The sequence below is a fragment of the Phallusia mammillata genome, chromosome 6, assembly GCF_965637545.1.
Source record: "Phallusia mammillata chromosome 6, kaPhaMamm4.hap1.1, whole genome shotgun sequence".
NCBI lineage: Eukaryota > Metazoa > Chordata > Ascidiacea > Phlebobranchia > Ascidiidae > Phallusia > Phallusia mammillata.
The window spans coordinates 4,780,191-4,803,067 of record NC_137257.1 but is presented as its reverse complement, the minus strand read 5'-3'; the positions used below and the strand labels follow the sequence as shown (position 1 = coordinate 4,803,067).

Sequence of the window (22,877 nt, the reverse complement as noted above, 5' to 3'; positions counted from 1 at the left end):
TTTTTCAGCGTGCAGTTAGCACACTCGCCCCACACGGTAATGAGCCCTAATGCACAATATACTGGCTTTGTATTTTGCGTCCAATAGACCTTCTTTTTCAGGCCTTTGCACATTCTTAGCACAGCTAGAAATAATGGCAAAATTACTCTAAAGTTTTATCTGCGATTCTTCAGAACTTTAACATATTCAGCTGGCCTTTGTAGATGACATTTTTATTGTACAACCGTCCTGAATCGACCCTAACAAATATGTGGCACGCCTGATCTAATGCATACGACCACTACAACAATCGGTCATGCTACCTAACTACAAGAAAGAATACTTGAAGACACAATTTGCACTCACAGAAGTCGATATCAAAGGTTGTGCGTTATTCATATAGTCGCTTGGCCAACAGACGGTGACGAAAAGGCTTGTTGAGTATATCACTTGTGGACGCACGTCAACTTTAGCAAATAAGCCTTTTTACATGAGCGAATCGAATCGTATCGTTCATGCGCATTGTGTGACGTCACGATTTCGATTCGCTAAAGCGTAAAATTACATGGTTGCCGAACCGAATCGCATTCAAGGTTTTCAGCTTTGCGCAAAAACGATAAAGGCCGGATATTTGTTAATTTTAAAGTATTTTTAGACTTTTAGTCTATTCTTCCGAAAAAATCTGAATTAATTTGTGTGCAGCAGTCGTTTGCGTCGAGTTTAGACATACCAAATGTATGAATTTGTTTATTGTGAACAGTTAAACCCTCAGGAATAGTTGGAAGAAATATTCAAAGTGTATAGATCACTCTGACTTCATTGTCCAATAGTAATAAGTGCTGATTTCTAAGTTGTACGTACTAAAACTGTATTACATTTCCAGGCCATGTAGCACATTAAAAAAATTCTTTATATGACTGTACAAATCTATTAAATTTGTTTCATTAGAGTCTATTGTGGGTTATATGTATAAAAAAACGACTGATTTGTATAAATTTGCACCAGTTGGACGAAAAACTCGATTAAATATGTAACTTGGTGTATGGAACGTTCGTTCAGTATTAGCTACAAATTTTTCCGTTATTTTCAGCACCAAATTAAGCAAACAACATATGGTATCAAGTTGACGTAATTGTTCACAAAATAATTCTCCTAAGCACATTGGCGCCTAAGCGTATTCAAACCACCTGTGCCGAGCGCATCGAGAATCGGAGAAGTCTAATACGCTTTGCCCTTTTTCTTTTTCGAAAACGAGAGAAATGCGTATCGAATAAGCGTATCGATATTGGTTTATTACAGCGCTTTAGCTCTGCCAGGCGATTGACTAATCGTGAGGCAACCAACAGATATACCGGTCGATATTCTTTAGTCGAAAATTTAGGTGATTCATACTGCAGCTGCTCTTGACTGGTTAAAAGGGTTAGTGGTAAGCGAAGCAAGTCTAAACGATACCTTATTATTGTTTTATTGTACTGGTTTCATTCATCGAAGACGACAAAGTACTGACTAGAAACAAATTGTGGTACATTTCAAGACTTGGTTTGCATTTCAATACTAAAATGTCACTCCAAATGTTCTACAGTACCCCTTCTATTTATGCCTTAAACACTTTTTGTTTTACTCAGTGACTTATTCAGTCGTTCCAAACTTTGGTACATTTAATGACTCACATTTAAATACTAAAACGCCACTACAAAATATTTCTGCAATAGGCTACCCCTTCTATCCATGCCTTAATCACGTTCTTATCTTAATTAATGGTTAATCCAGTCATCTCTAAACTCTTTTCAGCATGCATTATTACAAACAAGCGCTGCTGATATGCTTGCTGCAGTGTAAAGGGATGTAACACGCCACATTACCTTGTATTTGTGTGCTGGAGTTTATTGCATGTTGATGGTCCTGTTTGACCACGCAAACTTATTTGCGCCCGTCTTTTCTACATATGTTTTGTTGCCTACGTACATAACGCCTACACACATACCAACAAATATTGCAGAAGCACACGCGTTTAGTTGGGTTCACTTGTCAACCTTTGGTAGCTATAACAACGAAAAATGCAACCTGTTTTTTTCCAATGTGTAGATTGCAATTTTGACGCCTGACCTTTGATCATTTCGTGTCTTTGACGTAGGCGTTATTTAGTACTGCTAAAGTAAATCAAACACAAGCCCGAAACGAGGTTAACTTTGCAGTCTTTAAAATGATGCAAAGACGAAAGCATGTCATGCAAAATAGGAAAAAAATAGCTGTTTTTGTAGAACCCGCTCCCAAAAAACAACCTGCCAGCAGTATATGTCAACCCGCAACTTCAGAAACCAGCCCAATTGGACGGGAAAACCGCCATCCCGGTAACATTAGTGACCGAACCCGAATCCGCGAACCGGTTTGAGCAGTTTAATTTTAATAAACTCGAACCGAATCAGAACCGCAAAAAATTTCCTAAAAACCAGACCCGAAAATATACATATATTAAAACCTGAACCGAACCCTCGAACCCCTAAAAACAAAACAAAGTTAACCCGAACCGAACCTGAACCCATATGACAAGCGGTTCGACTACCTGCTTATGACTAGTGATCCGTTTAAGCCAGGCAATATTTTTGCGACACGGCTGTTTGATGAAAGTATTGTATACAAACTTAAAGTAAAGCTATTGGATACAAACTTATCAGTAATTTGCTGGAAAGTATTAAGGTTGTTTGACGTACCACATAATAATTGATACAGTGCGGTCAAAACAGTTTATTTTTCTTATACGGGTTCCCTAATAGTATATTAGCGCAAATCGAAAATACCAGTCTCAACGCTTCGTCGCCACTAAAAGTACATGAAAAATACTTATTGAGTCCACTATATTTTAACTTGCGACGATTGTAATCTCGGCGTTCACAGTTCATTGAAAAATCGCATTTGAATTAGGACAAGTTAAATTAGCTACCATAGCCACTACCAACCTCCTGCTATGCTGTCAACTGAACAGACATCATCGCGCAATGCAAGCAAATGTTTGACATACATTCACAAGCAAAGCCATTGAGTTACAGCAATGCAACGTCAACTAAAACGTACTTCCTACAGTGTACTATGTATCTCTTGGTTAATAGTTACATTCATGTACACATGTCAACCAGAAAACATAACAGAAACATGTGTTGTTACATTTTGTCTGTGGTATTCAACTGGTGGTCCATGATGACGTTTTAGGTGGTCCCTAGTACCTTTATTATATTTGGAAATAAACTAGAAATAGTTGCATACAATTTATATAAATAAGCAAAAAAACTCATCCAAGTTATTTGCCACTTTTTAGATGTCAGTTGCTTGATATAACTCCTCCAAATTCTGTGTTGAAGGGATATGCTTGTTGTGGATTACTTCTTTATCCTTACTTAACCATGGAATGTTCCACGAAATTTATTTAAATTATTGGTGGTATATGGTCTGTAACGAGTTGAAAACCACTGCTGCAATCCTTTTGTAAGGAAATATATTTCAAGCCAAAATGCTTGCTGTGTATGCCCACTTGAATAATCCACTACATTATTTAGGACTGGTGGCCCATGTCCTGTGCAAGTTGGGAGCCACAACATCACAGATTGGCAGGGCTGCCACTCTATATTTAAAATTTTGGATCTAGATAATGGCTATAAGATCTAGATAGTTTCTTCACATAGGAACAGTACAAGCCTATAAAAGTTCCATCCAAATAACTACAAAAGCCTCAATATTAACTGTACCAGAAAAAATATAGTAATTGAAAGTAAGAAGTAAGCTTCTTCAAAGTCGAATACAAGGTAATTTTAAAAGTGTTGTTGTTTGGTAGTTTATTATATTAAATTAGATTACTTTGAGCTTAGATATATTTTTGTATGTTTTATTTTTCAATATCGAATCTAGATGATGCTAGATATTTTTGGAGGTCAAATTAGATTATTTCTTTCAAACAAAACTGGCAGCCCTGCTCAAAATCACACCCATTGCGGCTAAATGCTTAGCATGGGTGGAAATCTTTCATTTTTGCGAAGGTATATTTAAATACAAACTCGACATCAAATGACAGCAGAACAATAAAGTAACGTTGGTAATGGATACAGGTCTTTGTAAAACTAAAACAGTTGCTGTACTTTGGAAAACAGCAGGTTTATATGCAGCCTGGTGGCTCTTGACCAATGCATACAGACTTCATCCAACATTATTTTTTTTACTTCTATGAAAACTTTGCCTTTGAAAAATCCATCTCTGGATGTTGCTTCATAAATCTAGAAAAACGTTGTAGAGTTACAGAGGTAAATACACATCTACAAAGTACACAAAAAATGAAAAGGGTTGAAATTGAACATTGTTGAAAAATTCACGCATTTTAGGGGTAAATGGTAGGGCTAAAGGGTGAAACTTAACAATTGATACAAAAAATGCTATAAATTACAGAAAAATGTAAAGGATTGAAATTTAAATCAAAATGTATAGAAAGTGTATGAATTCTTACTTTTCAAGCATAGCATTCTTCTTTTCTTCGTCAGAAGTGGGTAAACCCTGTTGCTTCCTTTGTTGGTCGTACATCATTTTTTCAACCATGCCCCTTGTTTCTCCGTCCAAATCAGACAATTTCGAGTTTTCTGGATTAACTTTCTTTGTGTTTATCTCTGGATCAGTTAACACTAGTTTTGACCACCATTCCATCTTGTTAATCTAAATACACATTAAGTTTAATATCAAATACTGTACAACACACTAACATTCCCAAGCTAGCAGGCAGACAGTTATGGGTCAAAGATTGTCTTACATAGGTTTAAGCATGAAAACAAGTACACAGGTTAGGCCAGTTTTTTTAACCTAAGCCCTTGACCTCTCGTGAGTCCATAAAAGGTTTTAGTGATTCTTGAATGCCTTCCAACATGTAAAACTGATTCTCAAATGCATGTTCAGTATACCTCGGTTAGTCCAGGCCCGTTTGAACCAAACAATTTGTCTGGATTAGACTGATGTCGATTAGTTCAAGCCTTACAACATTACATATTATTTTTAAATCATACCTAGAGTTTTGTCCAAATTAGGCAAGTATCTGGATTAACCGAATCCAATTTAACCAAGTGTTACTGTATTTTATTACTGCACATACATACTAAATAGGTGTGCAATGGTCATGCTAAACCAAAAATAGTCCAAAAAATACTAGAAAGGTTAAGAAACACTGGGTTAAGTACACTTTTGTCCCAAATTAAGTACACATGAAAAGTGACATAAGTATTTATTATGAAGCATCAAATTGAAACATCCAATGCAATTTAATAAGTTAACTTTTCTACCCGACCTTTTCCAAGTTTAACACAAGCGTTTTTCTGTCATCGATCGTCCAGTAGGTTTCTTCTGTTTTTACTTCATTGTACAATTCACCTTCCACAATCAGAGGTCTTCCCTTTAATCCAATTTTCAAATTTTTCCTGCGAACTTCACAAATGACATCTCTGCCTCGAACTGGAAAGTCCACATTAAAAGGAAGACGTAGCTGCAAATGCAAGAAAAAATTAAATGTTGATCAGAAATAGCCTAAAACTTGTCACTTTTGCTTGTAAAAGCACAATCAGTTGGTTGTCTGTGGCACCTTTATATTTAAAAACCACAAAACCTTAATGTTTTATAAATGACTGTAATGGCTCAAAAAGTAAAATGCTTTGTTATGAAGCTTAGGATTACCATACTAGCATGTACAAAAGTATTATAATCAAAAACCTAACTGACAAATCTGCTGTTGTTGGAACCTCTTCACTAAGATGCACAGTATTATATCTACTCAAGATCTCCAGAAGGTATTTATGTTTATAATTGACTATTCCGACATATATATTTTAGCAAATGGTAATGGTCTCATCACTGGTCTAAAAGGTTTGATCACATCCAGTTTTAAAAATCGATAACAAGGTATAGACAAAATTCATCATGTGAACAATCCAAACAGTGGTGAGATTCAGCCGGTTTGCACAGGATAGAACAGTCTCAAGAAATTTTATGAGATCAGCGAACCGGTTAGCATTACTGGTTACTGTCAACGGACTTTCTGTAGCATAACCCAGCTGAAAAACATGACTTTTGTGATAGAAACCGACTGAAAAAAAAATTGTTTAACCCCACCGCTGAATCCAAGTATAGTTTTTCAGGGGGAATTGCACATTTGAAACACATTTTACTGGAAACTATGTTCTTGAAAATACAACAACAAAAAAGACCATTTCAAAGCTGTATTTAAAATGTATACTTAATAAACAAAATAAAGCTAACTTAATTGCAAATCATTTTTAGACAAACAATTGTGCTTTACCTCTAGTTCTTGCAGGCTTTGTGTCCATGAATAATTAGGCAGATCTGCTCCATTACCACTATTAGGTTTAAGTTTTCCCTTACTGTCCTCATCATTATCTTCATCGCTCTCATCCTCTTTCTTGGGGTCATCCTTTTTAGTTTCTTCTACAGGTTTGTTGTCTACCTCCATCTTGTGGTCACCACCACCATTACTAAGTGTTGTCTATGAAACCAAAAATATTTGAAGAGTTTTTTTTGTCAGATTGTCTTTTTCTATGAATTTCTACTTGTTTGCATGTTTGGTGCAATTAGGTTTTCAAGTAAGCAGCAAAACAACACAGAAATTAAAGATTGAACCTCTTTTTTTCCAACTGGCAAATAAAAATTGCTGTTGTTAGTGTTTTGTTGAAAAAGTATAATATGAAATCAAAGCCAACCTTTTTTTCCTGTTCCAATTTAATCTTTTCTGCTTCTTCCTCAGTTACTTCAACAATTTTACTTGATTCAATTTCTTTTTCTCGTTCTTTCTCTTTTTGCTCTTGCTCCTGTCAAATAAAGCAAGACAACATAGTTTATGTTAATCAGGTGTTTTGAAATATATCAGGACAATAACAAATTTGTTTTCACAATATCGTTTTAATTTGTTCAACACCAAAAATATACACATGTAACCTTAACTTTATCAGCAAAAAACACATTAAGAATGATACCTTCATCGCTTTTTTCTGTGCAACTTGCTCATCTTTTTTAGCTTTGTCTTCCATTGCCAACTTCTGATGCTTTTTCAACTTTCGCATTGCCATCTAACAAAACAATAAATTTTAATTAAAACTCAACTTTTAATTGCAATTGTGTCTTTTGTTTTTAAGTTTGTGTTTAGTGTAACAAGTCAAATAAAAGTAAAAATAGTTGATTTAACAAACTATGAGAGCAAGGAGCACAAAAACACCTTTTCAGCATTTCCTGGAACACCACCAGTAAAGAAGTCCGTTTTTCTTCTTAAAAATCCAAAATATGTGTCCAAAAGCTAGGCAAATAGAGTATCATTTTGTTACATAATACAAACATTTTACAGTGATAAGGTTGTTGCAAACCTCTTCAATTCCTCCCTCATGCTGGGTTGCCATATGCATAAGCATTCCATCCCATTGCTCTTCTTTCGACATTTTTGTACAGTGCAGATGTAAACTTTACTGTTTTCGGTGCACTCGACTAACGAACAACTTCAGCAAAATGCACTTGTTCGTTTTGGTAAATACAACAATGCGACTAAATTTCTACACTCTTTAATAAGGCTAATTTCTCACTGTGTTACAGATTAACAAAGATTCTTTGAATCAAACAACAAATTTGAAAACTTCCAGAATTTCCATGCACTGATTCTAAACCTACAAACTTTGAAGGTACATTTAGAAAAACAATTCTATATTTTTACAAATCAATGCTCCAAAGTGCAAAAAAAGAGAATATTAAATAACCAATGTTTGCAGCTTTGGAATTATTTTTGTTTTATTTTATGGTATCAACTCATAAGATAAGTGACTAACACAAACAGGAATTGTCAGAAACTTCTTTGGGGGATGTCAAAGTACCATTGATGTAGAGAATGGGAATTCACCGAACTTAAATTCATGTGGTTGTTGTTAATGCTTTCTGATAGTTAAAACGAAACTTCAAAGATTTATACGTACACCAAACAACTTTAACTGGAACGAGGTAGCGCCATTACTTGCGTGTTTTGTTGTGGAAAACAGGTGGTTCAAATAAAGTCGGAAGCCACTTGTGAACACAACGCGGTTGCCGGGGGTTTGCTTCGAACTCACGCACAAACGCAAGGTGGTTGCGCTTCCCCTTGGCTCTGTACATGACGTCAGTTGATAGAAATACGGGCAGTAGTTCGGTCCACCTTTTATTCGTAATTTGCTTCCATTTTTTTGAGAAGTATTTCAGTTACGCGGAAAACGGCGGACAAAATCCAATAAGGCATTTATAGCGTCATAACATACATATTTTCTAACGCCTAATCTGTCACAATACCATATGCTCAGCCCGTAGTCCTTTAAAAAATGCGTGATGACAGTACCATGTTTTCTTTCTTCTTGATGTTAAGAAAAGCTCTATGGGAAAGTTTTTGCCTCACATTCCACCAAAAGCCTAATTCAAAATCGGAAGAAACTTTTTTATTGCACCAACATTTCAAAAACATGCCACAAAATTTATACATACACCAAAAGTCCTAAACACATTCCATAATATATCCTATCACCCATAAAATATATGGCAAATCACACTTTTTTTTGCAACAATGGTTTTGTAAATCTAGACTCTTTCCACAGTAAGCAAACATCAATTATATGGTATATTTCAAATATATGGCAAATAGTCACCAGCTAAACACCAAGACAATGGAGCAAAAAATACAACATCAATTTGCTACATTTGACAGCAAATTTATGTTCGTTTCTTGGGCCTGTGACTTCTGTTAATTTTTGAAATTGGTGTCAGTTGTTACAAAGACAAGCGCATCAGGTACAGTACAAGATATATGATAGAAACAATATGCAACTGTCATGTCAGTGACAAATACCTGATTTGTGTCACATATAGTATACTGCAAATCTGCAAAGAATTTTGATGCCTTATGTTGGCAACGTTCCTATGACACTTAGCAAAAATATCATGCAAAACAATGACACAAAATGGCCCCCTTGTACCACGATAACAATAAGCACAACAAGTACTGAAACTTTACCGACCAGTCAAGTCTAGTTGTGTTATAGATGGTTTCAATGGTTAATTTTTATTTGCTTTTTGGCTATTTTTTGCACATATTTATTATTTTGTCAAAAAAAAATTGTCAAAGATTCCCCCCTTTAACTGGAATAATGATTTGAAGAAGCCACCGAAAAATTAAAAGTCAAACTCGCAAAAATTCTAGTAGACAACTTTATACTTTCTGACTTTGCAGCAGTTCGCCCAAATTTTACTTCTGCTTTCTGTAATACAGATATAACTAATAGATAAATTTGAAATCAAAATCATGAAGTCCAATCAATTCTTCGCTTTAAAACTCTTGCGGCGTCTTTGGGTCGGATTAGATAAATTCCCATGTCTGATAAGGCACGAACTGGGTCAGACACATTATCAGTGTTTTTCGATGCAAGTTCTTTGTCAGTTTCTTCGCTTAATAGTTCCATCAAAAGCAAAGCACTACCTCGCTGTAGGTTTAGCAGCAAGCAAGATTCCTTCATTCTGTAGCATTTAAGTGAAATATGAATAGAAAACAAACATGCTTGTCAGTTAATGCACTATTCTAATACAGGGCGTTATGCGGGCCTAAAATATGGGCCCAAACTGGGTAGTACAAGCCATAAGAGTACACAAAACTTGAAATTTCATTGACATAAGGTGAAATTGTGACACTAATTAGGTATTGTAAAGTCAGGCCCAAATTAAGCTTGTTTTATTTTTGTCGAAGCCCAAGAATAATTTATATTGGCTCGCTTTTGCAGAAATGAGTAATGTTTTTATCTGAACAAAAGTGATTATTTATTTACCAACTTTTATAATTTTTAATAATTCTACCTTTTAAAGTAGTTTTCTGGTTTCGTTGAATAAGTTCTGAACAAGGGAAATAGATTTCGATTCATGTCAAACTGGAGTTGATATGCTCCTCCTTCATTAAAGCGATTCTTCATCACAACCTAAAAAATAAAAAAAAATGCAACACTGACTAATTTTAACAAAAAACTTGCTTATGTGCTTATACAGTAAAATGGATAGTGTTTTGTCTTATGATACAGATTCATAAAGCCAAAAAAGTACTATTTATTTTAATGCACAAAACCTTGGCTGTTAAAATTGGTCCTTAAAGTATAGCTACTTGCCTATAAACAAACGCAATGCATGCCAGTGGTCAAAATTATGGTGCCCTTTATTGTCACATTTTATTGAAAATGTTGATGATATGAGCCATTATGGAAATATTTGAAAATAAAATGTCACTTTATTTTCTGTTAGATTCAGTATCTTTTTGGTAAAAATTATCTGCACACAATGTATTGTTTCAAAGTTGTTGTTTTTTGTCCATGACCTAAATTATTTTTCCAGTAAATTGCTTCATAGCATTTCCCACCTCTTTGAAAAGATGATCATCAATATATTCTGCAATTTCATGCCACACTCTGTGAAATAGGGTTTGACACAAACTTTCTTCGAACAGAAACAGGCGATCTTGTATCAGTTCGAGCATTGGACACGCTGTTCTTGATACTAACATTGCTTCTTGCTCCACAGCTGGAGGCATTGTTGGCCAGCTAAAACACAAAGTCTCTCTCAAGCTTCTTATAGGTGAAGTACAAAAGAATATAATTCAGCAATGTTGTATTTTGTTAGGTATGTGCCCTGTACATATGACAAAGAATGGCTTTTATTGTTAAAAGGGGAATTAAAATACATATTTATATTTTAATGAGTAAGTAAACAAGAAATCAGTTATGAATTAAGATGAACATAAGTTCAATTCTAGGATCAGCCTTAGAGTATCTATGGAGACCAGCAATCACAGCACACTCATGCACAAATCACAGTTAGCTAGGGCTTTTGAAGGCGTTATACCGAATAAGGACTCACGCTCTACCAACTGAGCTACATAGGCTCAGTGGTGAGCTTTTCGAAAGTCGATTCACAAGCACTGTTGCCTGCCTCGTATGTTGCACATATCAGCTTTATAGTATTGCTGGTCTGCATAGACAATTTATGGCTGGTCCCAGTTATGAATTGATGTTTATCTCTTAATTTTAATTATTACAATTAAATCTAAAAATATATGTTGTTTTTTTCACATCAGAATATCAAACAAATAATCATACTCATCATAAGAATATGCGTGAGATTTGAGTCCAAACTCAGTGGCAACAACTTGAACAAAATCTTTTACTCCTTCACTGCAAATTCTTTCAAAGAGATTGATCGTGCTTTCGAAAACTGTTTCATCGGTAGACTGGTCCCTTTCAGGAGATGTTTCCTGTTAAAAGAAAAAAATATTACTAGGCTTGTTTACTGCATAAAAGGCTCATCAAACATGCAATGATGACCCATAGAACAGAGGGTTTTAACCTGGGTACTTTTGATTTGTTTTGGAATGAATAAAAGTGAAGAAATATTTTAGGCATGCAGGATTAGTGTGCAAAAAAAATGGGTGTGGCTATTAACTTCTAAATGTGTTACAGGTTAGAAACCTTTTCAATGCCACATGGCTGTGTTTTTGTTGTGTCAAATTGATAATGGTTTAGTTTGCCAACATTTGTGTGTGAAATAGTAGTATATGCCAGCTGATTTGAACAGCAATAGCAAAACACCACTTTTTAAGACTCTTACATTATAACAAATTGTTTGACATGCCACAATGAATCACCAAATGTCAAGGGGTTGTATACCTCTGTGTTGGGGTATATAAGAAAAATTTGACAACCAGTGTCATAGAATGAGTGTACCTGGCTAAACAATAGGGATGGGCTGTAGACTTAAAGGGACCTAGGAAAGCTACAAAACTAGCATGGATTTTGGAATGTTTCTAAACTAAAATATAGAATTATATGTTTTCATTATTAAAGTGATCCTGACAGTAGAATAGCTTGGAATACAAAAAGCTAACTATATAAAAACCAAAAACAAATTATTACCACTTGCATATTTTCTTCATTTTGTAAACGAGAGAAAGCAAATTCACCAAGCGGTGTTTCCAATTGATCTTTGTGATATTTTAATTGCAGAAAAAACTGTAGGATAAAAGAAGTTTTGACAAAAAACAAGGTTTTTGTATTAGAGTTTTTGTCTTTTTTGTTTTGGGGTTTCTTACCACATTGTCTGCCCATTCTTGCAACACCAGTGTAATGTAGTATGCAGCATTCAGAATTGCAAACCTTGCCTCATCAAACTGATTCCTTCCAATGCTCCGAAGCATCTAAAATAAGGTAGGTTTTATTTACAGATGTTAGGTCTGGGTTTTCAAGCTTTTGTTTAGAATAAAAATAAGCGCATGTACAAAAGTTTTATGGTAAAAAAAACTTTTTGGTGATGCCGAGTCATTGTACCTGTTGCAAAAGACAGTAAAGGACTCGTCAACGTCAAGTCAGTAAGCGCTATAACAACGCTAATTAGCGGTTAGCATGTATTTCTTAACCCCAGATAAACATTTAAATGTAGTGAATAAATGCAGCAACGTTCAACTTTTGTATTGCAGAAGCGCAGGAAGTTAAATAGGGATTTGAAAATTCACCACTCAATGTCCCAACTTTGATTGCTAGGGTGCCTGTTTTTTGCAGTTTTTTTTAAGTTAACAAACGTTATATATTTGTACACTGTTTGAAAGTCAATGTCAGTCCTCTACCACAAGGCAGACAAAATTACCCCAGCAAATATTGTAAGAACTGGATTCGATATTCTAGATTCGAAACAATTATTCTAGAATACCCAGTTATTCTACTTTGAACATCCCTAAACGTCACACATGTAACAACCTATACATGACATGAAACTTACTTTCAGCCACTGTTTGGCAAACATTTACCATTAAGTAAGACCAGGGACACCACAATAGCTGGGATCACTAATATTGTAACAAGCAGTTACCTGTGTTAATCTGATTCTGAAGTCATCCAGCAACAACAGTTGAAGATCTAGAAACTTCAGCTGAGCTACATTGTTTGACAAACTCTTGTACCTGAAAAATATGCAAGATTATTTTTTGATCAACTATTATAAAAGAATCTGTCACAATAATGGAACACTCATGTGTAGAAAATGATAGTTGGTAGGGATGTTCAAAGTAGAATATCAAATATGTCAGATTCGAATCCAATTTTGCTGTTTATATCGGGTAATTGGTTGTTTCTTACATTTTAAATGAAAACATAGTTTTATAATGGTGTAAACCAATCTACTTATGTTTTTATCAAGATTAATGACTGCACAGTTGAAAATAATATGAGAATTGGATTCGATATTCTAGATTCACAACAATTATTCTAGAATACCCAGTTATTCTACTTTAAATATCCCTAATGGTAGGCTTTAAATTCAACCACAGCACATATTTGTTGTAGATCTAACAGTCTTATTACCTGTCTGTTATGGTTAACAGTAGTGAGACAAATGACTCAGCACAAGATGGAGTCTTCATTTCATCCGAGTCATCACTATCTTCATACTTTGAATGCCAGGCGTCTTCAGCAGACAATAATGTGTCCAGTCGTTCAACGGCAGCTATGCAAATCAAGTAAAGTTTACCAACACATGAAATAATACAGCAAAAAGTTGCTACCTAAAGAAAAAATACAATAGGAAAGAGTTAAAGCTTTAAAAAAATGTTTATGCTTGGTTCAGCCCTAAAGCGTTCATGCAGACCAGCGATCATGGCATACTCAGCCATAAAACGATTTGTATATCGATTACAGGAACTGACGATGCCACATTGGCGAAATATATATTCCTTCATTTAAAACGACTGATTATGTTTTACCAAGGATTTTATGGTCCATTAGTTTTAATGTATTATCATATGGTAGGTGCTAGGGATGTGCCAAAATTGCAAATGTTCTGTTTGGTCGAGCACCGAGCATCTCACGTTAATGCTCGGTGCTCGGCCGAGCACGCTCGGTGCATTATGACGTCACAAAAAATCCCCTTTCTACGTGTTAGCTCTACAAGGCCTCTTACGTCACCAGCGGTGTATTAAGCTGTTACAGGCCTCAGAAGTACACGTTTTTCCACAATCTAATACATTTGAAAAATCATTTGTTTTTGTTCATAGACACCCTTTCGAACACTAGTTACTTATGTTAGCAGTGCATGAATATGCAAATTTAATGCTCGGGTCAGTTTGCGCAACTGCTCGGCCGAGCACCGAGCATCAAAAACAGCGATGCTCGGTACCGAGTACTCGGGTTCTGGCTCGGCTCGGCGCATCCCTAGTAGGTGCATTGAAAGCATTCACCCCTGAGTCTGTGTTGCTCACATTGGTAGAGCATGAGTCACAGAAAGACTCCTGTTGTGGGTTTAAATCCCACTGCAGGCTCAATTTTTCTAGTCTGTTCCTTGCCATACGATTAATGTTTGGGTGACTGGCTTGATTCAATAGGCCTGGTATACTATGATTTACACTAGACACTTTTTTAATATTAAGTTTAAAAGTGCAAATTATAAAAATAGAATCAACATTTTACCCGATAAAAACGGTAACTGAAGTTTTGTCTACTTACCAGTTTTCTCAATATTAAGCCACTTGATTAGACACTGGGGCTGTGTTAGAATGTTCATAGGACTGTAACGTTTCAACATTGTATCAGGGATAGTATATGCTAACTTCAACTCCCGATGAAACAATAAAACCTAAACGAATATATTTTTGTTAATCACAGTGGTTCTCAACTTTTATTGACAAATTCCTCCATTAACAATTTAAAACATTTTCATTCCTCCCCAATAGACTACATGGTAGATGCCAAACCACACAAATATTTTTTTGATTTTTTTTTTTATCAATTTCACAGGTCATATACCTGGACCTGAAGTGTCTATTTGCAAAGCACATTTCAAAAATAAACTCAAATTGAAAAATTCCTCTCTTGGGATGAATGTCTTTTCCAGTTGGGAACCACTGCTTTAGCAGCTTAAACATACAAAATCTGAGCACTACAGAACTTGCTATACATTTTTCGGTTACATTTTGATGTTTAAACAACAAAAACAGTCACCTCATCCACTGTATGAATGAAGAGCTCATCCATTTCAATCACTTCCATCATATCGAGGGACAACTTGTCGTTTACTAACTTCAGTAAGCCTTGGGTAAACATAAGCTACAAAGAAATGTTTGTTATACACTAAGCAAGAATGAAGTGACAGATCATGAGAAACATTACCAATGCATCAACATGTTCAAAATTGTGGTCATCCAGTATTGGTTGAATTGTGTTTTCTAGGAACCCAACATGATTCCCAATCCATTTTAACACCTGTTTGTAAGTTTATGCACATTTTAACATTACCATTTTTGCTGTACTTTATTCTGCAATAAATGTATTTCTTCAAATAATTCTTAACTTAATGAGGAAAATAACAGCCAAATGAGCGTAAAAAGCGACATGCTTTATTATTCAAGCGTTTCGGCAAATGCTTAGGCCATCTTCAGTAACATGAAGGGCCACATCAGTTGCACCCGTTTATAACCACTTGAGTCACATAAAAGATTGAAAAAAGGTATGAAATAAGCGTCTCGTAAAAACGATAGATAAAAAAGATGCGCAGCAGTGACGAGAAGTTGTACCGAGGTGTAAACTACCTACCTGTATGCAAAGTAATAATAAAACGAGTCACTTTATGACTATTTGGACTGTTATTTTCCACATTAAACTAAACTGATAAAGAAAAAGCAATGCAATAAACAAAACACGGTTACACACTAAGCTATGTAGTTAAAGACTTATTTGTTATTCACATTTCGACACAACAAGTTTACCTGAGAAAGATACCATTCTGGTTTGTGAATTGAGTTTGTCTCTTTTTTGCCTGTGAAGTGGTAGCCAAAGCGTTTCACGAGTGGACGAAGTAGAAGTTGGAAAGGAAGAGGAATAAAATCGGGTTCATCTTCAGTCAACGGATCTTCTTTCAAAAAATAACGAAGTATCATAGTTATGGAGTGTCAATAAAAGATGAGTTTATTTCGCTTGGTAAATGAACACATAGCGACACAATTGCACTGAACGATCACCAAGCCAGAAATAGCTGTGCAACGTTGAAATGTTATGGAGCGCAAAATAGTTGATGGCACAATTGGTGGTTCATGTCTAAACGCGCTGCAGCTACACTGTATTATGAAGTGATATGACACTGGGGCTCACTACATAAATACCCACAATAAGGTGAGGATTTATCCTAATCCTGATAAAACTTGTTTACCTGTGATATCGGTAGCCGGGAAGTTTGAATCAGTTTCCATAGCAACGCCACCATTCTCTTTCACTTCTTTGTTCATTGTGTCACGTAAATGTTTACTGATTTGACAAAAACAGTTCAGGAAATGTTTTTTAATTTCTTTGTTTTAAATACAGGGCCAAATACTTTTTTTATGTTAAAGTGCATAAGTTGTTAATGTATTGGGTTCAATATGTATTCAACCAACATTATCAATAAACCATGACTTCAGGTTAAGTATTTTGACAATATTATCTTTTAACATTTACACACCAAGCAAAATTTACTCTCGACCTAATCAAGATTCTTAAATAACGAAAAAAATATTTAAACCTTCAATTAAATAAAAATATATGGTTTTGTTAACAATTTTACAGTAGTAAAACGGTAAGGATACGGTAGTTCAATACAGAGTAAACTTCCAAAGATTTTGTCCAAATTCACAGCAGGGTCAGGAGTAGTGAAAGGGCTTGGTGTTGACTTTTCTGAGGAGTCATGGGTTTTAAGAAGTTTGTGAGGTCCAGGATTTGACACAAATGGCCAACCAATCTGTTTCATCAAAACCTCCAGTTCACTGTCAAAAAACACACGCGTTGTATGTGGATGTATTTTACAAGTTATAGATGGGCTCTGGTAGTACTTTTCAACCTTTTTACTGTGACCCAAATAATATATTTTTGAAGTTTCATAATTGATTCCATTACAAGTGACCAATGCAATACAGTTAAATCTAGTAACTTTTTATGCAATTAAGTGAAACAGATGATAAACTCCAGTTTTGTAATCCTATGCCAGTAGTTCTCAAACTGTGCGTCACGACGCCCTGGTGCACCGTTTCAATTTTCCAAGGTCATCGCAGAATAGTTCCGTTTCGTGGCTTTTTGTTGTTTTATCAATAAACACAACTTTAATAATAAGTTTCCTCATTAAATTTTATTTGCTGTTGCGTCGCAAGCCAAGAAAAACTTTTCCAGAGGCGTCATGCAAGATTACAATTAACTGGATTTGTCTGTGATTCAATGGTCAGTATATACATTATCACATATATGGACGTTTTTGAACTAGTCTCAGCACCATAAAAACTAATATATCACACCTGCTGAGTTTCTCTGTAAGGATTTTATACCAAAACATGATGGTTCTGGTGAGGTATGCTAACAAGTTTCTACATCTGGTGTCTTTTGAAACAAACTCGCTGCTGAACCCAGTGAGTATCTTAAAAGTTTGGCATGCTTCTTTGATGCTGTCACTCAATATTGACTGCTGAATTCCAGCACTGAAATCAAGAAACATTGCATAAAGTAAAGAATTGAAGAATACCGAATTATGTGGCAGGGTACATACAGTTTAAAATATATATATGTGTTATATTTAATTGACAATTTTTACACCTTGTAAGGCATATAATCTATGGTGGCTTGCATTTTTGTGTCCAGTCAACAGGATCACTGCATTTTCATTTAGTTTGTGTTTAAAATTCTTTTGCATGCAGGCATTATAGCAGTGGTTCCCGACCTGGGGTCCGTGAGATGGTTTTAGGGGGTCCGTGGAGGGAAATATTTTTAGTATCTTTACCCAACAGTACAATATTTTCTAGTTTCTAAACCTTTTTACAATCCGGCATACAAGTGCAAACTGTAACTCACAATAGACTTTATAGTTCTTTATTTCAAGTTTTGTACAGCAGAAAATCTACATCTCGATCGAATTAATTGCAACACTAGTACAGAACTTCATTGAAAATTAAGACTGTGAAGATTGATTAAAATGCTGCCCCAAATAGCGAAAGTATAGTAATAAATACTGCAAGAAGTGAAAAACATAGGAAGACTTAAATTACGTTGGGGGTCCGCAGACCTATGACTTTTAGAAAAGGGGTCCGTGACTACAAAAAGGTTGGGAACCACTGCATTACAGGTTAACACACATTGTGCTAGGTAAAGTTATTTGCGTTACCAACAAGTGTTGACAAATAGTTTTACAATGTATGTACAGAAAAAATGTATCATGAAACAATGGCATCTAACTTCACAGCATGCGGCTTGCATTAGTTTTTTACACCTCAACATGCGGCTTCCAATCATGAGTGGCTTATAATCGAGTAAATATGGTATTGGTAGCAGTACATTGATGAAAATTCTTACCTTGTGTCTTCAATTTTTGCCACCCAGCGCAAATAGGTTTGGCATTTTTCGACAGCTTTAATCTCTGACATTGATTTTTCATATTTTTCCTCAGCAAATTTTGTTTTGTCGAGATAATCAGACACATCTTTCTCTACACGAACTTGTTCTTGTTGCAACTCCTCTGCCTCATCAAGTGAGCTCCGAGCTGCATCAATGGATGCTTCAATTGTTGTAGGAGCGTCATCAGCAACAATTGAGAGCTAAAAATTTGACCTTTTCATGTTCAAACTTATAGCTCTTCATTTCAGAAAAATGCCTTTTTAAAACTTCTATTTGAATTAAGGACAAATTTTTAAATTTTCTGCCAGCATAGTTGAAAGAATGTTAAATTTGTGCTCGAGAAATAGATAAATATTGTTTACCTGCTTTTCCAAATTTTCTTTCTTTTTCAGGACATCTGCATAGATCTTCTCAATTTTCTGCAAATTCTTTATGTCGGAACCAAATGTATCATTGACAAACTTGTTGACAGCTATTGTGTATGATGACATGGTGCAATATGTCACACCACTAACCCATTCAAAACACAACCTACACTATTTTTAAACATACAGATTCATTTTATCTGAAAGAAAAAAACAGTTTAACTACGGTTAATGCAAGTGTTTTTTCCAAATTGTTACAAATCCAAAATATCATAGAATACAGCAGTACAATTTTAAAAACGTTTTTTTGATATGTCAATTGTGTTGAAAACTTTACAGCAGCACTTGTAACAATAACCAAATAAACAAACAATTCTAGTCTTGCTTTGATGTTTTTTTTCTTGAATAAATGTTAACTGGTTTGCTATCCCACATAGCAATAAAGTCAGGAACATGTTCTTTCTTGATGGCTTCAGTTCCAATGGCATAAGTCACAGGTGGAGGGCCTTTTAATTCCTTCTTTCGTGCCTTTGCTCTCTTCTTTTCCATTGATTTCAGTTCGGAAGCCTCTTGTTTTTTCGCAGCTTTATCCTTTGCATCGGTGTAAAAGTCTTTCCAAACACTTGTAATGCTTGTTTTTTCCTTGGTTACTTCAGACAAAACCTGAATGAAAACAAAACGAAATGATGTTCTATGTTGGTATTACATGCTAATACTACCATGATTTGACACATTGCTGTTACAAATTATGAGACGCTACTGTTTCAAATTGCCCAAATAAACAAATATTTACAGGCTTAATGCAATCGGACAATGTAGGGAAGTTTGGAAGAACAATTATCGCAACTCATACTAAACATGTCTGTGGCATTGAAAGTTATAATCTTAATAGTTATTGGACAATGTGTAACAAGTTGTGTTTTTAAGGAGAACATGTCCTTGAATAATAGGTTTTTTGTAGGTGAAATGCATGTAATTTGTTAGCTTGAACAGCCATCAACATTTGCTGTACAAGAGGTTTGAAATTTAAAATAAAAACTGTACCAGTTTATTTAGAAAGATTTTTTCAGTGTACATAACTTTACTTTGTGAATAGCAGACTCCAAAAGACTATAAAAGACCAAATTAGGCACTTTTACTGTTTATCATAGAACGCTTATAACTTGATTTCAAGGTACTTTGTAATTGTTCAGAATATGCAATTAAGTGATTTTTTTCTTAAGCAATAACAGTCTACAGCAGGGTTTTTTAACTCTTTCCAGACATGGACCACTAGTTCAATTGAATGAAACTTGTGGATCATTACATGATAAGTAAGGATAAAGAAAGCGTGAGACCAAACAACAGACAGCAAACAAAAAATTAATCATAACTTGCATAAGCTTTTTTCACACTTTAATAGTCAATTAACTGTATGTATACAACTATTTCAAGTTTATTACCAAATATAACTAATGTCCTGTGGACCACTAGTTGAGAACCACTGGCCTACAGTTTGGGATTCAGTGTGCTGTGAAATCAAACTATTGAATTGCAATCAAAAGACAACTTCGTACTTACTGGAAAATTGAGTTTCTCTTTGACCTTTTCACTGCTTAGGAGCTGAACAAACGACAGCGTAAAGACTGTATTGATAAGCATGTACAAACTAATTCCGCTTGGCCAATGACCAATAAAAAGTGGCACTGCAACCATTGGAAGAAAAGGCGCAACACCCATAAACCTAAGAAATCGTACATGTTCAATTTGAGTAGCAGTCATGATCCAAACGGGTCCGGATTAATTAAGGTTTACTGTAATTCAAATGCTATTAGATTGAAACACATAAAGACAGTGGTGGGATTCAAATCTTTTGTCAGCCGGTTCTATCACAAAAGTCATATTTTTCAGCCGGTTCTGTTACAAAAGTCCATTGACCATAAACCGTAATGCTAACCGGTTCGCTGATGTCATAAAATTTTGTAAGACGGTTTTATAGAACCGGTGCGAATCGGCTGAATCCCACCACTGCATAAAGATAGAAAAGTAATCAAAAAGCAAATATTCAAAGTACTTCTGTAAAGTAGCTGAGGGAACAGCCATCATTCCTTGTTGCATTTGAAGCTTTATAGCGAGACCTGTCAAAGCACCAACAAGTACAGGCAAAACATAGTATGGGTCTGGAGAGCACAAGCTTTGTAACCACAGAAACTCGGTTGCTTGCAGAGATGGTACCGGAACAGTCATCATTTGTCGATAAGCCATTATCATGGAAATGAACAGAACTGGCATGGGGATGTTTACAAACATGCCTAAACACAGAAAAATGCTTTACATTTTGACAGGAAAGTATATACAAGGCAAACAAGCAAATTTTAGAAATATGAAGCCAAAATGTTGTATTACAGGTGGTTAGAGCAACCGCCTTGTATTTACAAGGTTTTGGGTTTTAATCCTATCTTGTTTGCTTGTGTTTTCTTAAGCATGAAACTTAAACGACAATGCCCCAAACCAGTGGTCCGTGATGAGTCGAACTAAATTGAAGTCACCAACTGCCCAAGTCAAAAAAAGTCATTAACAAATAAACATACTTTAAAAAAAACAGTAAAACAGGCATCTTGGTGGCTGACTCAAACAAACTTGGAAAACATGCCACTTAGCAGAAACTGGTGTATTGGCTTAAGTTTACTTAGCTTGGTGAAGAAAAAAACATAAGAACAATGTACATAAGAACCATCACCAAGCCAGAAAAAACTGTAAAATGCCGTAACTTTTTTGGAGTACAAAAAGTGGAGAGAACAACTATACGTTAAACACTATTTCGAGAAAAAAAATGTAATTAAAAATATCACATACTTTTTATAGGCCCTGTACCACTAGTCTTCATGTGGTCACGGAGTTTCTGGGCAGCTTTCATTCTCTGAATAGCTGTTCCATTTGCTTTGGCCTCTCTAAGCCTTTCTAAAAGTTTCTACAAACAAGAGCACATTTTCTAAAATCAAGTTTAACTTAAAAAATTACGTGCTTCCTTTAAAACCAAAAACTGATGGGGACTGACAATACAGCAAAAAACTGGTCTCCACCAAAGGCTAAATTCAAGCTATATTCCTACATGTACAAAATGACAAAACAAGAAAAAAGGCTGTGAAGGGTCTACAGTAAACTTTGGTTAATTCAGGCCTGTTTGGACCAAAAAATGTCTGGATTAGGTGAAGATCCATATTATTCAACATGAATTAGTTCAAGGCTTACCACATTACAAATCATTTGTACATTGAGTTTTATCCGAATTAGGCGAAGATCCGGCTTAACCGAATCGGATTTAATCGAGGATTACTGTATTTAAAAGCATAACTTTTTTAATATTCAAGCTGTTTCAAATTGCGCATGTAAAAAAGTTTTTAAAGACGAACATTTTTTATCAATTGCATACCAGTTGACTGCATATAGATTGTGTACATAAAAAAAATTGGTCAATTGGGAAAAAACTGTTTTAGAAATATTTTAAACCATATTTTCCAGCAGTTCTGTCTTGTTACATGAAATAGCAAGGACTTTCATACAGTGTTCCTAAATTTTAAAGTGACAGTGTTTCCAAAAAAAAAACTTGTCACCTGCTGCATTGGCATATTGTTTCGCATACTGATCAGAAATTTTCTCGTTGAAATGTAAATGGGCAGCGTCACAAGTCTGACAATGCATGTTCCCGCAATTATCGTAAGCCACCATGGACAACCAGTGTTTACATAAAACATTTCTAATCCACTTTGGATCCAATGATAGGGATACCAGCCGGCCGCAAGACCAAGTTCCGAAAATGGGGGATCAACAATACTCCCAGAAATGTCCGATAAAGTTGTTGTAACATCACTAATAGGTGGTACACTTTTGGCAGCTGCAACTACTGGCTCAACGTTTGAATAATGTTTACTGGAAAGTGATAGGGTCCGCAAAGATGTGATTTGAAGGCTTTTTGTTGGTCGAAATCCGTTTGGCTGAGTTCGGATTATGCCAAAACATTGATTGCAAATTCGGGTGCGTAGCTGTAAGGCAGCCAATTGCCCTGCTCTGAAATGAAGCATTGTGGTCCTAT

The 22,877-nt window shown here is 35.3% G+C and overlaps 3 protein-coding genes across 4 annotated transcripts; all 3 read right to left on the bottom strand.

Moving 5' to 3' along the window:
• Positions 1-3,991: 3,991 nt before the first annotated feature.
• Positions 3,992-7,618, bottom strand: LOC145233473 (nuclear migration protein nudC-like). Its single transcript, XM_080098198.1, has 8 exons — positions 7,374-7,618; positions 7,229-7,306; positions 6,990-7,082; positions 6,717-6,824; positions 6,299-6,502; positions 5,294-5,488; positions 4,469-4,671; positions 3,992-4,241 (listed from the first exon to the last, which is right to left on the bottom strand). Exons 1-8 carry the CDS (start codon positions 7,443-7,445, stop codon positions 4,190-4,192), a joined length of 1,005 nt encoding a protein of 334 aa, XP_079954324.1. The 5' UTR covers positions 7,446-7,618; the 3' UTR covers positions 3,992-4,189.
• Positions 7,619-8,437: 819 nt separating this feature from the next.
• LOC145233467 (RAD50-interacting protein 1-like) lies at positions 8,438-19,001 on the bottom strand. Of its 2 annotated transcripts, none has more exons than XM_080098192.1 (17): positions 18,803-19,001; positions 18,399-18,640; positions 17,351-17,530; positions 16,652-16,828; positions 16,240-16,334; positions 15,800-15,945; positions 15,204-15,296; positions 15,036-15,140; positions 14,541-14,670; positions 13,404-13,545; positions 12,913-13,003; positions 12,140-12,244; positions 11,964-12,059; positions 11,151-11,305; positions 10,415-10,595; positions 9,865-9,983; positions 8,438-9,531 (listed from the first exon to the last, which is right to left on the bottom strand). In XM_080098192.1, exons 1-17 carry the CDS (start codon positions 18,929-18,931, stop codon positions 9,318-9,320), a joined length of 2,400 nt encoding a protein of 799 aa, XP_079954318.1. In that variant the 5' UTR covers positions 18,932-19,001; the 3' UTR covers positions 8,438-9,317. The 2 variants fall into 2 exon arrangements, with proteins under 2 accessions (XP_079954318.1, XP_079954319.1); XM_080098193.1 differs by having other exon boundaries at positions 15,800-15,942; positions 18,803-18,990.
• Positions 19,002-19,091: 90 nt separating this feature from the next.
• On the bottom strand, positions 19,092-22,868 carry LOC145233471 (mitochondrial inner membrane protein OXA1L-like). The gene is made up of 5 exons (XM_080098196.1): positions 22,399-22,868; positions 21,641-21,755; positions 20,859-21,096; positions 20,366-20,528; positions 19,092-19,468 (listed from the first exon to the last, which is right to left on the bottom strand). Exons 1-5 carry the CDS (start codon positions 22,864-22,866, stop codon positions 19,181-19,183), a joined length of 1,272 nt encoding a protein of 423 aa, XP_079954322.1. The 5' UTR covers positions 22,867-22,868; the 3' UTR covers positions 19,092-19,180.
• Positions 22,869-22,877: the final 9 nt, after the last annotated feature.

Excerpts from the sequence above, each read along its gene's own strand:
- LOC145233473 (XM_080098198.1), bottom strand. The coding sequence starts at position 7,445 with ATGTCGAAAGAAGAGCAATGGGATGGAATGCTTATGCATATGGCAACC. Across the intron at positions 4,672-5,293 it reads TTGTGTTAAACTTGGAAAAG|ATTAACAAGATGGAATGGTG; the intron begins GTCGGGTAGAAA and ends ATGTGTATTTAG. Across the intron at positions 4,242-4,468 it reads AAGAATGCTATGCTTGAAAA|ATTTATGAAGCAACATCCAG; the intron begins GTAAGAATTCAT and ends ACGTTTTTCTAG.
- LOC145233467 (XM_080098192.1), bottom strand. The coding sequence starts at position 18,931 with ATGTCATCATACACAATAGCTGTCAACAAGTTTGTCAATGATACATTT. Across the intron at positions 17,531-18,398 it reads GCAAAAATTGAAGACACAAG|TGCTGGAATTCAGCAGTCAA; the intron begins GTAAGAATTTTC and ends TCTTGATTTCAG. Across the intron at positions 13,004-13,403 it reads CTGTTAACCATAACAGACAG|GTACAAGAGTTTGTCAAACA; the intron begins GTAATAAGACTG and ends CATATTTTTCAG.
- LOC145233471 (XM_080098196.1), bottom strand. The coding sequence starts at position 22,866 with ATGCTTCATTTCAGAGCAGGGCAATTGGCTGCCTTACAGCTACGCACC. Across the intron at positions 20,529-20,858 it reads CCCTCAGCTACTTTACAGAA|GTTTATGGGTGTTGCGCCTT; the intron begins GTACTTTGAATA and ends ACGATTTCTTAG. Across the intron at positions 19,469-20,365 it reads AAGAGAAACTCAATTTTCCA|GTTTTGTCTGAAGTAACCAA; the intron begins GTAAGTACGAAG and ends GTTTTCATTCAG.